The sequence below is a fragment of the Haliaeetus albicilla genome, chromosome W (assembly GCF_947461875.1).
Source record: "Haliaeetus albicilla chromosome W, bHalAlb1.1, whole genome shotgun sequence".
NCBI lineage: Eukaryota > Metazoa > Chordata > Aves > Accipitriformes > Accipitridae > Haliaeetus > Haliaeetus albicilla.
The window spans coordinates 20,736,646-20,751,401 of NC_091515.1; the positions used below are offsets into that span (position 1 = coordinate 20,736,646).

Sequence of the window (14,756 nt, forward strand, 5' to 3'; positions counted from 1 at the left end):
TTGTGTATCTGGAAAAACAACAAAGGTGCACAGCTTGTCAAAATATCTAGGTTTTCATTAAATTCACAATATATAAAATATGTTGTAGGAAGAGAAGCTGGCAGTCAAGATACACACCTGTAGAAAACCATCTAATTACCAGTTATTATTTTGTCTCATTTTTTTTCCCCCTATTACTGGTATAGTACAAATAAAAATTTATACAGAGATTTGACTGTTTGACTGGGTTTTCTTGCTATTGCAATGCTGTCAACATCCACAATGCATTCTGATAACACTTCATTCAGGAATGTGAACAAGCCTCATTTAAAGAAAAAGAGGCTGGTAAGAAACCTTGGAGTCCATCCCTGTGCCACTGTAGGCAATCAAACAGGTAACATGAACTCAAGGACAGAAGTGATAGTGGTTTGGTTCTGAGATTCATTACCTTGCAAACCTGACCTCTGCAATATTGGCAAGGGTAATAGAAAGAAAGCAGCAGACATTACCATCTTGCCACCTGTGATGGGTTGACCTTGGCTGGACGCCAGGTGCCTACCAAAGCCATTCTATCACTCCCCCATCCTCAGCTGGACAGGGGAGAGAAAAATATAACAAAAAGCTTGCGGGTCGAGATAAGGACAGGAGAGATCATTCACTAATTACCGTCACAGGCAAAACAGACTCAGCTTGGGGGAAATTAACTCAATTTATTACAAATCAGCCAGAGTAGGGTAATGAGAAATAAAACCAAATCTCAGAACACCTTCCCTCCACCTCTCCCTTCTTCCCGGGCACAACTTCACTCCCGGATTTCTTCACCAAGCCCCCGCAGCGGCACAAAGGGGGATGGGGATGAGGTTTACGGTCATCACATGTTATTTTCTGCCACTTCAATCCTCCTCAGGGGCAGGACTCATCACACTCTTCCCCTGCTCCAGCGTGGGGTCCCTCCCACGGGAGACAGTCCTCCACAAACTTCTCCAACGTGGGCCATTCCCACGGGCTGCAGTTCTTCACGGACTGCTCCAGCATGGGTCCTTTCCATGGTGTGCAGTCCTTCAGGAGCACACTGCTCCAGCGTGGGTCCCCCACGGGGTCACAAGTCCTGCCAGAAAACCTGCTCCATGGGCTCCTCTCTCCACAGATCCGCAGGTCCTGCCAGGAGCCTGCTCCAGCGCGGGGTTCCCACGGGGTCACAGCCTCCTTCGGGAACCCACCTGCTCCGGCGTGGGGTCCTCCACAGGCTGCAGGTGGATATCTGCTCCACCGTGGACCTCCATGGACTGCAGGGGGACAGCCTGCCTCACCAGGGTCTTCACCACGGGCTGCAGGGGAATCTTTGCTCCGGCGCCTGGAGCATCTCCTCCCCCTCCTTCTTCACTGACCTTGGTGTCCGCAGGCTTGTTTCTCTTACATGTTCTCACTCCTCGCTCCGGTGGCTGTTTCTCCGCGTCCCAACTTTTTTCCCTTCTTAAAAATGTTATCACAGAGGTGTTACCACTATCACTGATTGGCTCGGCCTTGGCCGGCAGCGGGTCCGTCTTAGAGCCGGCTGGTATGGGCTCTCTTGAACACAGGGGAAGCTTCCAGCAGCTTCTTACAGAAGCCACCCCTGTAACCCCCCCCGCTACCAAAACCTTGCCACACAAAACCAATACACCACCATGGACTTTTGTAGCTATAAGAACAAAACAAAGTAAAAAGACTGCACAGAAGAAGAAAAGGAAAATCCCCCATGTGCCACCTGAGAAATGAAACAAACCTATCTTAAAAAAGTGACAAAGACCCATGAAAAAATATGATCCTAGTAAAAGATATACCACAGAGCATCAAAACCCAGCAAATCCAAAGTTGTGGGTATTTTTTAAAGTTTCTTATTTTTCCAAGTAAAAAAAAGTTCAAAATATATAGCATTTGACTAAGATACTGCAACAACTCTTACATGAATAAATAAATTTTGGTGTTTGTCTGTTGACTACACATACTAATCTGATTTTGAAAATAGTCACTAGTCCTCAGGCAGACATTTGCTCTTTCATACTAGCTTTATCTTGTGAAACTAAAACTAGTTTAATAATCAAAGTCATATGCCTCTGCATATTCATACTCCCCAGATGATCTGGTAGCACAGTCATTTGAAACTCCCTTGGAAAATAGTATTTACTGACAATACTTGGCTTTTCTTGGCCAAGGCTCTTGGATAATCTCACTCAGTGGCACAATGAGCTTTCTTCATGCTCCTCTTCTACACCTATCCTGTTCTCTAGTCAGTGTATTTTTCAAGCTTCCAGACAAGTCTCCAGAAGCTTTTCCCCTCTTGGGAGGGGAAAATTGTACTCGGCATTCAAGTCTCTCTTTACTAAATATTCTATCTGAGCCTACTGCTCCTCTAAGTTTCAGTCCAAACACGCAGATGAAACTGCTAAAGCCAGTTTTCCTTAGCTCCTTAGTGTCTCAAAGCATCTTCTTACAACTCTTCTCAAAATATTCTATATAATTAGCCAGATGGCCTTTTCCCTGCTTGTACAAGCAACCCCCTGAAGTCTCCTTACAGGAAGCTCCTCTCAGAGGCTCCTATATCTCTACATCTTCTGTAAATGGCAAGAAGACAAATAAAAATAGGAGGAATGCATGGTGAGACTAGAAAGTTATCTTCTGAAAGTGTCTCTAGCAGACCGTCTTACTATAAAGATCCCTAGATCCATCAGATTCACTCTTCTCTTAGAAGGACCCAAAGAGATGGTCAATAAATAGTGACAATCTAAGGTAGATCTGCAATAGGAGGTAGAACTTTCCTACAATTTGTAGAGGCACAAGCTTGTCCATCAGGAATTAAGACTTCAGTTAACTGAGTTTAGTGAGCTTCAAGGTGATTACATAGCCTGAGAGGAGTTTTATTCAAGAGTTTATAAAATCTCCTTTCTTGGTAGAGACTTTTTCCAAAGTACAAAACCTGATTGTGCAATTGATGTAGGAAAGACATGAGAAGTACTGAAAACACCATTTTTCTCCTTCTCTACGTTGGGCACAGTGTCTCAACACTAAATTAGAAGGAACCCACAAGTACAAACTGTACAGAACAAATACTATTTTAAATTATATGGAGTTGTAAGAAAGCTTTAGTTTAACACAAGAAGATATTCCCAGAGACAAATCTAGGAAGTATTCTTCCTCTACCTATTTTTAGCTGGGAAGAGAGAAACTGAGGCATTTGGAGAGTAAATGGTATCCCTCTTAATTTTGCTTCTCAACACAAGCACGATGAAGGTTGTACATTTCCTAGGAAGATTTCTGAAGATTGCTGCACCAGAGAAGAGACTTCCAGAAATATGAATATGCAGATGCCACAAAAAAATCCCCTGATTTTAATTCCAATTTATTAAAAGTAAATTAAATATGAAATAAATGTACGGTCTAAACTTCAGATTAAATATGAATGTTAATTCCAAGTACCAACTGCATTCTCTACCTGAGTTGCTACAGTGTCTTAGGGCATAATGGCCTGCAAAATAATAATTCAGATATTATAGGCTTGAGAAATCTCATTTCAGCTACTCTAAACTAATATACGCTAACCAATATACATGCCATGTTTCATTATATTTTTGTGAAAGCTAAGTTTACTAAAAAGCTACAATATATCAAGAAAAAAACAGCTATGTATAAAGTAAAAAAGTATTTGGCGTATAAATCAGGATTTGTAGTCAAAATCAGCCTCTAAAGGAATCAGTTTAGATGCAGGCAGGTAGCAGCATAGTTTTGGGGTTTATTTACATTCTTTCTGAATGCTAAGAATCAGAACGTATTCTCTATTTTGCAGCTTACAAGAGAATTAACATTTTCAGATTTCAAAAGGGTGTTTTTCAGGAATTGAAGTACCTTAACACATTTACTTAGGTGCAAGATAATAGTGGAATTTACCTAGAAGAATTTCTATTGGATAATACTGTCATAATTTTAAGACTGGCTGGAGTCTCTCATGGCAATCCATTAAATTTTGATATAGAAAGGAACTAATAAAATTCAAATATCTGCAGGGAACAAGACTCTACATTTTACTTATCTTAGAATAGCCTTAACTGGTAACTTAACTTCTAAGCTTAAGTATTAGCCTTTTTAAAAATTTATTTATTTTACAGTACTTAGAATCATTTGCCAGCTAAAGGGACATGAATAATCCTTTGAGGCTATATTAAATGTCTAGAAATACCTTCACTTTTCATTCCCACCTTGACTATCTAAAATTCTTTAGTTAAATTTGATTAGAAAAAGTTTGCTCAAAGTATTCTGGAACACTTGAAATGCTTAAAATTGATGCTTAAAGCCTTTCTGAATAAAAGCACACAAGCTAAAAAAACCTTTTTTTGAAATCTTGTAGAATTCTAGTAAGATACCAGTTTATCCCAAAGAAGAGGAACTTAAACATTATGAAACTATTCTCCTTCAGTCACGAGGGAGAAGAAAAAAAAATAATTATTAGGTTTCTGATCCTGACCAAAAAAAAAGTATCTTCAGTAAGTGACAGCATTCCTATTGAAGAGTTACATGTGGAGAATTACATATAATTTAAACTCTACTGTCATAAAATGTTTGCAGGGTCAAAACTTTTGTTGTTTACATTCAAAATGCACAAGAATTTTATTCCTTTTGAAGTATGATGTATTGATTTCTTACCTCCACAAAATATCATTATAATACATTGATGGTTCAGTAGTCCATTAAAAATGGAGAAACAAAATAAAACTTAAATAAAAATTTAAAACTGACAGCTACTGAATGGATAGCATTCCTATAATTTATCAGTGTCAAAATATTCTTCAGGCTATGATCTTACAAACACTTAAGCACTTAATTTTATGTGTGCACAGACCCACTGAAGTTACTTCCCTTGACATATTTAAACAAGCTTAACTTGGAAAGAATCTGAGGCCATACCAATTGAAATATTTTTCTAAATTAGGTATGTAGAGGAAAAAAAAAATCAGAAAAAAAATTCAAACTTTGATTAAAACTGCAATTCTATATCAGTACTGAAACACTTGGACTTTTTTTTTCTAAATAAGGCACTATACACTGGCAACTTTGAGAATAAAACCACCTATTTTAATTTCTGAAATGGAAAGTAGGAATCTAACTTTATGACCTCTTCTTTGAAAGCTCTGCAATTCTAGATAAATAGTAGATAAAGTAGATAAAAAAGAGAGCACTTAATTCCAGATGAAATTAGAACTGAAAGCAAACACACACCTGATGAACTCCCAAGAGATCCACAATGACAAAAAAAGAAAAAATATATATGTAAGGAAAGGAGAGAATCAGGCCCAGCAACTGTTTCTGCCTACTCAGCGCATAGAAATATAATAGATATTTGCAGATAACCATTGCAGATATTTATTATTGCAGTTTACGGATGAGAAATTCCTCTACCACACAATAAAATGTGTGTGACTAGTGTTTTACACAGGCAGTATTAGCTTAAATTCCTAAATGAAAACCTTCAACAAGACTACTATAGAACACTACTGTGACATATCAGGTAGTAAAATTGGCAAGTCACACTCCAAAAGAAAATATGTTGAAAAATATTACTGTTCTTAAAAACTCACCTGTACACTAAATTTATAAGGTTGGGGGGCAGAATTGATTGCATACTTTCTAACAGCTTACATATATAACCACTAGAGAGCAGCTTGACATTTAAAGAAGCCCTTTTCTCTATCCCACAATAAAATCTGCTTTGTAAGCAAACAGTTTCTCGTGAATATATGCAAAATTTCTATTTACAAATAGTCTCATCAACTGTTTTCACCTTCCTTCAACCAGATGGATAATTTTAGTTGATCGGAGTATGCCCCCTTACATCTTGTCAAAGGTTACAAATGCCAGTTACTTGGCTGGAATCCATTGTTAATAATTTTTGCTGGACTTAAAACTATCCTGTATCTCTCCTCATGCAAATTAAACTCTTGAAAGGTTTTTTTCCACCTGTATCAGGTAAAGAGGGCTAATAAAAAACTCAAGAACTAGCTTCTCCAATTTTGGCCAATAAGCAGACACTGTTACTAAATTTTATAAAAACAAAAAGAAGCAAGTACTTCAGGAGTTTCACAAAAAAAAAAAAGAACCAACAAAACCAACCCCCCAAAACCCACTACATGCTCTTTCCTAAGAAGCACAGCATAGAAATAAACATGATTAAATTCAATAACAGACTCTGAAGAGTCACAGCAAAGGTAATACTATTAACCTACACTGTTGTGTATAACCACAGGCAAGAAGATATGAATTAAATATTCATCATAAGGCTTAATTTGGTATACCTGTTTTTGTCAGTGTTGTATCTTATGCTTTAAAAGAAAAAGAAATGCCATTTTAAATCCATGAAAGCTTTGTCAAAACATTTTCCAATAAATGCTTGTTCCTTAAATAAGTTCTGTAATTACTGAAATTTTTTTCAGACTTCAAAACATTTCAGAAGTCTGGTTTATAGATTAAGCCCTGCCCCAAGCTAACTTTTAGTTACAAACAAAAATATCTGAAACCATTATTTTAAAAGAACAAAGAAATATCCAGTGAATCCCTAGATTTTCAACATTATCATATTTGCCAGCTGCCATATAGGATCATATCTACATTTTTCACAATTCAGATTTTTTTAAAAAAATCAGTCATATCACAGAGAATATAAAGTAGACAATTACATACACATTCACTTTTAAATCCATAAAAAAGTGTCAGATTGCTAAATTGTGAGAGACTGAAAGAGTTAATGTCTCAAACATCGTGGTGGGGCAAGTTCTGCATAGCAAGGAACCACAGGTGAAAAGAAGCCTATCCGCACAGGACATCAGCAACAGCACAGGACAGGGAGGGCATGCTGGAGGGTGCACAGCTCCGTGTTCTGATATATTGAGCAGGGCAGCTCACCATGTATGGCCAAAGATCAAACAATGGTCATGTCTGCAGGGAAGGAGAAGTTAATCGCCAAACGACCCCCAAGCCCACCAACCCATTTCCCAAAGGTTCTGAAAGCACAAACTGCTCATGACACCTAATTAGCCTAATGAGTTCGAGTGCCCGCCCAAAGGAGGGGCAAGGAGATGATAAAAGGACACAAACTGAAGCCCCATGCGTGCCCTCTGGGACTGGACTCCTAGGCTGGCTGGACCAATGCTGGACTGGTGAAATCTTTCTCTCTTCTCTTTCTCTCTCCTTTTTCATAATCCCTACACCTCATCCCTTTAAGACATAAACTGTTGACCAAGTCTGGGACTAGGAGTGGATCCAGCCGCCCCTAGGCTCTTCTCTGAGAGGGAGTCTAGAAAGCAAGGGGGTCCACTCTGAACCTTGTGACTCAACAGGAGGGCTCTCCTTATTCCCTGAATTGATGTATATGGTTACCACGGGTTACACGGTTCCCTATGCCAATTCCTGTTGAGAGAAACCTCGCCACCTACTGTTACACCTTCCAAGTTCAGTTTGCTTCTGCCATGAATAAAATGTTCAACTGATCGCTTGGTGTTGTTTCACCTTAATTTAGCCCGAGAGAATTCCGAACTCAACACGACCCCTCCCTGGTCTGTCCAGCACGGGTTGTGACATAAGTAAAAGCTACTTTAAAACTCTTCAAGGCCAGAACAAAAGAAATACACACATACAAAACAGACTTCTAAAGATCTGTTAAATTAGATGCATAGCTAAGAACTTAACAACAGCTATTCCATATCATTCTAGTAGGAAACAAAAATTAAAGTTTACACATAAAGTGTAATAGAAAGTACGGACAGATAGAAAAGGAATCAAGTCAGGCAATCAATTTCACTTTAGTCAAGGTGACTACACTGCTCTAGTACCTGAACAGATCTCACTGGTATATTAAACATCATTCCTAACATATCAAATGTAGATGATATAGGAAGGAGCTATAAACAAATTGCATTAGCAGTATGCTGAAGTTTTGTTTCCCTCTCCATTCAATTATTGCTGGGATTTTTACTTCTCTATTGTTTCATGTAAGATTTGATATGTGCATCCAGGAGAAAAGAAGATCAAAGAATGCACTATTAGGGTTGGAACATGGTGAGGTTTGTGATTGCCTTGTAGGACAAAGGTTCCCCACACTACAGCACAGTACTGTGAAAGTCTTAAAATATTTTATGTTGTACCTGACTCAAAATGGATCAGAAGAACTGGTGTGGCTGTTGCACAGGCCTCTTTAAAAACAAACCCCATCCCTTTTTATCAACAGAAGTTATGCAACTTAAAACAAACAAAACCAAACCCATCCCTCTAAATACTTGGATTTCCAAAGAAAAATCATAGTTAAAAGTAATTTTTTCAACCATCTTCAATTAAATTTCTTTAGCTATCAAGGGCAACAAGAAAAGCTTCTATAGGTATGTTGGTGATAAAAGGAAGACTAGGGAAAATGTGGGCCCTCTCTGGAAGGAAATGGGAGACCCAGTTACCCAGGACATGGAGAAGGCTGAGGTACTAAACAACTTTTTTGCCTCAGTCTTCATGGGCAAGTGCTCCAGCCACACAGCCCAAGTCGCAGAAGGCAAAGGCAGGGGCTGGGAGAATGAAGAACTGCCCACTGTAGAAGAAGATCAGGTTCGAGACCATCTAAGGAACCTGAAGGTGCACAAGTCCATGGGACCTGATGAGATGCATCCGCGGGTCCTGAAGGAACTGGTGGATGGAAGTGGCTAAGCCACTATCCATCATATTTGATAAGTTGTGGCAGTCCGAGGAGTTACCACTGACTGGAAAAGGGGAAACAGAACCCCCATTTTTAAAAAGGGAAAAAAGCAAGACCTGAGGAACTACAGGTCAGTCAGTCTCACCTCTGTACCTGGCAAGATCATGGTGCAGATCCTCCTGGAAACTATGCTAGGGCACATGGAAAATAAGGAGGTGATTGGTGACAGCCAATGCAGCTTCACTAAGGGCAAATCGTGCCTGATAAATTTGGTGGCCTTCTACGACAGGGTTGCAGTGTTGGTGGATAAGGGAAGAGCAACAGATGTCATCTACTTGGACTTGTGCAAAGCATTTGACACTGTCCTGCACGACATCCTTGTCTCTAAATTGGAGACATGGATTTGATGGAGGGACCATTGGTGGTGGATAAGGAATTGGCTGGATGGTTGCACTCAAAGAGTTGTGGTCAATGGCTCAATGTCCAAGTGAAGACCAGTGACGAATGACATTCCTCAGGGGTCGATATTGGGACTGGCGCTGTTTAACATCTTTGCAGCGACATGGGCAGTGGGATTGAGTGCACCCTCAGCAAGTTTGCCGATGACACCAAGCTGTGTGGTGTGGTCGACACACTGGAGGGAAGGAATGCCATCCAGAGGGACCTTGACAGGCTAGAGAGGTGGGCCTGTGCAAACCTCATGAAGTTCAACAAGGCCAAGTACAAGGTCCTGCACATGGGTTGGGGCAATCCCAACCACAAATACAGGCTGGGCAATAAGTGGTTCGAGAGCAGCCCTGCGGAGAAGGACTTGGGGGTGTTGGTTGACGAGAAGCTCAACATGACCCGACAATGTGCGTTTGCAGCCCAGAAAGCCAACTGTATCCTGGGCTGCATAAAAAGAAGCGTAACCAGCAGGTTGAGGGAGGTGATTCTGCCCCTCTACTCTGCTCTTGTGAGACCCCACCTGGAGTACTGTGTTCAGCTCTGGGGCCCCCAACATAAGAAAGACATGGACCTGTTGGAACGAGTCCAGAGGAGAACCACAAAGATGATCAGAGGGCTGGAGCACCTCTCCTATGAAGATAGGCTGGGAGAGTTGGGGTTGTTCAGCCTGGAGAAGAGAAGGCTCCGGGGAGACCTTATAGCAGCCTTCCAGTACCTAAAGGGGGCCTACAAGAAAGCTGGAGAGGGACTTTTTACAAGGGCATGTAGTGATAGGACAAGGGGGAATGGCTTTAAACTGAAAGAGGGTAGATTTAGATTAGATGTAAGGAAGAAGTTCTTTACTGTGAGGGTGGTGAGGCACTGGAAGAGATTGCCCAGAGAGGTTGTGGATGCCCCCTCCCTGGAAGTGTTCAAGGCCAGGTAAGATGGGGCTTTGAGCAACCTGGTCTAGTGGAAGGTGTCCCTGCCCATGGTAGGGGGGTTGGAACTAGATGATCTTTAAGGTCCCTTCCAACCCAAACCAGTCTATGATTCATGATTCTATGATATCACAGTATTTAGCATAATAATCACAAACCAAACTATGTTCTTTCAAAAGAAAAAGAAAATCCATCTAGCTGTCATAATCAAAATGTATTTTGGCTGCTTTACTTCCCCTCCAAGGAAACAGGATCAGGTAATGACATTCTGCCCAATATTTAGTGATGATATTTTAAATTGGTTTAGCTGGACAGCATAGATTACACTCTTCCAGTCTCAAATTCTTTGAAGATATGTAATTGTTCAGCTCTACATATCAGCTCAAATTCTTGATAGCATTTACAGTACATAAAGAATCCTTTTCATCATCTCTAGTTATATCAAAACCTCCTGTGATTTCCTGAAATGAACAAGATTTTAAAGTGTTCTCATCTCACAGCAATAAATATTCATTCAACAATCTGTCAAATATCCAACTTCAAAAGACAACTGGCTTGGAGGCAAATATATGTTAATTATGGCTTTTGAATTCTTCAGCAACTGAAGCTGTAGACCTATACTTCCAAATAGATTTTACTGATTTTCTTTTCCTTGTTCTTAAAGTGAAGAAATAGGGAAAAAAGGCAAAACAGAAAGATCAAGAAGTGTAAGGGAATATTTTAGTATAATATGAATGCAATGCTACAACAACAATAAAAATTGCCTGGCCTAAAAGAGCTGGCCTTGCAGTCCAGCAGGTCAATATGACATTATTTAATGTATTCTAAAGCAATTGGACTAAGCTGGCAAGTATGATGTAAAAACAACAAGCATGATTTTTTTTTTCTTTGGGGTAAAAGTTCATTTACAGTCTACTATTTGACTGTTTCTCACATATTCAGCACAAATATGTTTATCCTTTTTAAGGCAGTATCAGAAGTACATTTTTACTGGTAATTAAAAGCAGTTCAAAACACAGATTATTTAACTTATTCCATATTCAGATAACAGAAAGGTAGAGAAGTTTAAAAATTATTATTTTTACCTTTTCTAGCTTTTTAGCCTCAATATGTCGCAGCACCTGTTCCCTCCAGTCATGAGGGACTTTACTTTTTCCTGGAGGGTCTAATAAAGAGTGGTCAGAGTTAACCCTTGGGTTTGATATCTTTGAAGGGCTAGTCCATGAGTAATTAAAGTCACTAACTGACATAGTTCTTTCTGGTATTTCATTCACCGATGGCTGAGCACTCTGTGGTCGGGGTACATGTGGACCATCAATGCTATATGTCCTGGCAGAAAGAGGTCTCTGTTGCCCAGACATTACTGGTGGAGCTCTGCCCGCTGAATGCAAGTCTCTGTATGTTAAATAGTCCCCTTCAGGAACCCAGGCCCACCTTGAAGGTCCAGTATCCCCAACATTTATAGAAGCTGTAGAGGATACATGGTTCTGCCTTTGAAGAGTGTGTCTGGTTGCTCCTGGGAGCAGTCTATCATTTGGTGGAATAGCCCACACATCTATGTGTCTCCTAGCCATCTGTTGTTGAGTGTCATACACAGCGCTGGCTCGGACATTGTTATGATTGGATAAATTCATATTGGCAGAATTCTTTACATAGCTGGGGATTTCTGTGCTATCAGACCTAAGCAGATGTGAAGGAGGCAAGCTGCCTTGTTCTACTTGAGTGTTTTGTTTCTGTGGCCGCAAGATGTCTTTTGTTGTTGCACTGCTGCTGTACTGAATATTATACTGGGGAGTGCAGAACATCTGTGCACCGCTTGTCACTGATCCTCTCACTACATTAGCACCTTCAGGATTGTGATTTGAGTCAAACTTGAACACAGTTTTTGTAGAAGATACTAAACCAGATGACAACGACGGCCCAGGAAAAACCTGCAAAGGCTGATCATGCAGAAGAGTAGCGGATTTACTTCGGACTATGTTTTTTCCATCTGCACTACCAGATGCTGATTTTACCACTGAGTTTGACTGTTGAGATCCATTCTCATTGACAATATTGTAGATTTTCAGACCAGTGTCCATACTGGTGATGCTGTGAGATTTCATCACAGGACCACTTCTCTGTGGGGACAAATCTTCAGTGCTCCTTGAAACAGACAGCTTAGCAGAAGAATCACCATCAACTGCAGTGCTTCTCGTTAGTTCGTCTTTACTGGGAGACTGTACTGCTTCCTTGGGATGTCCATTTACTTTATTTATAGGATATTTATTTCCATTTTCCAAGTACTCGCTTTCTTCTTTCATATTGTTATTCAAAAAGCCCTTTACTGAAACTATTTTCTGTGTTTGTGACCTTTCTACAGGAACTGGCACTGCCTCTTCACTAACCAGTTTATTGATATTCATGTTTATTTGGTCTGATTTGTGAGACTCTTCCATAGGAGTGCTTAGATCAACACCTTTTCTTATCAGACTTAATTTGTATTCAGACAAATTTGTAACCTTCTCTTGCACATTTATTTTTTCTTCTACTGTAATGCTCAATTCACCTCCATTTTGCAAAAGATTATTCATATTTTCATCTTCTCGCCTGGAAAAGAAGATGTCACTCAAAAGAAATTCCAAAAGGAACCAACATATTCCTTTAAGAACTGTTTTAGAAAAATTAATTATTAACATGCAACACAGCCATACTGTACACACAATACAGGACAAAGACCAATATACAACCAAATTTATGATTTTCTATCTTATCATTACAAAAATATATTATACAGAGGGCCCATTTTGGCAACTCTTGTTTGTGTCATCAATTACATGATCATATTCTGATTTCAGAAGTTTAATTCAATTCAACAGGAATTATTAAAGACAGTTTAAAAGCATCAAAAATTACAAAGTGACAATAACTCAATTTTTTTTTATCAAATACTTGCAAGTTCCATGACAATTTTGCACAAGTGTCTTGTTTCTATTGGCAAATTAAAAAAAATAAAAAATAAAAGGCACCTTTTAACTAGAACCACAAAAAGAGAAACAACCTGTAAGTCCATTCTTTATAAGTTTCTAAATGCTTTTTATAATTAAGTTAGTAATCAAATTTATCTTCAAGATTATGCAAATAAAAACACAGAGCTTTTAAAATGGTGTATTGAAAATATTTTGCAGGGATAACAAATTATTAAGGATGAAATTATTATTCCGTATTAAAAGAACAGATGGGAACCATGTCTTATATACTAAAATTGGCCTCTGAATTTTATTGTCCTCCTGTTTTTTTGTTGATTTTTGGTTTTTTTTGTTTGTTTTTTTTAAGAGAACTATTCCATTATTTAACATTATTTTAAAACATTAAAATTTAAAGTATTTCATGAATGATAAAGGAATCATTAATGAATTAAAGGAATGGACATGTAATATGAAAGATTAAGTAACATTTTTCTATTATATTTGCTCAGTGGTATACAGTATTTTACAAACCTGATCTTGGGTAAAACAGCAGCACGTATTTCTTTGTCTGGAGAACAGAGAGAAATATCTTGGCTACTATCAGTATTTAAGGAAACAGAATCTGACATTCGAGAAGGAGAGGAACAGTTGCTGTTATTTTGATTGCTATTGTGGGTAGCTTCATCTGATAAGGAATCAGCATCTTTTGAATCATCTGAAATAAAAATTTGCCAATTTAATTAAATAGCTATTAAACAGATGTCTGTATGTTACAGTGTTTAGAAATTGTATCTTGGTCTTCAGTAATACTTATTAATGGAAACTAACATATAAGCTAACACCTTTGCAAACTTTGTATAACCTTACAAAAGACTGTTGGCAATAGTTCCTATTTTTTAAATATTTGTCTCAATGTAAACAGCCCTCACCTGTTAATGAAATTTAACTTGTTGCTTTATTCCAAGTTTCCTTGGCATAAGCTAGTGTGATGCATTATGTAATATTTCCCAAAAATATCAAATCATATTTCTTTTTTTGCAATTATTCCAAAGTTTTGAATTACATGAGTCTATTGGCCCTTATGAATAAGAAGTACACTGCTTCACATGCAGGATTTTGAAAGTGTACAAAGTTCCTGCTTTTGAACATTCTGTCATTGTTAAATAGCTATTTATTAGACCAAACAGTCTGGAAAGACCTAGACCACTGGATGAGCTCTATATGGTTTTATAAATGTAAAAAACAGGAAAGAAAAATGTTCTTTTGCAGAGTTGGAACCAACGCATTCCCATGCTTTGCAGATCACTTAGGACAACATTTTCAGAGTCATTTACACCTGTGCACATTCATTCTTGCATAATGCATGCATACTTACATCCTACATTCATATAAAAATCATTTATCTGTAGGACTTCAAGCCAGCCATGACTTTGACATGGGCAAACATAAGTGTACAAACACATACATTTAAATTTTTACTTCAAGACACAGATACAGGTGCCAAAAGCATAAATTTTGTGAAACTAATTTCTATCTCCAGAGACAAGAAAGAAGTTTTGACTTAGTACTTTAGCCAGGCATAAAAACCCAAATACAGCATTGATAAACATCAGTCTTTTCACCTGTATGTGATCCTCAGCAGACTCTTCTTGCTACCTTCATGTGGTTTCCCTTCATCCTCACTAAATCTTACCCTTTTACATGTAATGGCCAGAAAAGCCTTTTGTCCTGGAAAGTACTGGACTAGGATAGCATATG

General features: G+C 38.7%; 1 protein-coding gene across 9 annotated transcripts in view; it reads right to left on the reverse strand.

Annotated features, from left to right (window-relative positions):
- LOC138683432 (erbin-like) overlaps nt 1-14,756 on the reverse strand; it is a 160,885-nt gene that overhangs the window by 13,151 nt on the left and 132,978 nt on the right. For all 9 annotated transcript variants that reach the window (XM_069775181.1, XM_069775178.1, XM_069775175.1 and 6 more), the window contains 2 exons: nt 13,530-13,713; nt 11,136-12,639 (listed from right to left, as the gene is read on the reverse strand). In XM_069775181.1, the coding sequence (XP_069631282.1) occupies nt 11,136-12,639; nt 13,530-13,713 (1,688 nt within the window). The remainder of the gene's footprint in view (nt 1-11,135; nt 12,640-13,529; nt 13,714-14,756) is intronic.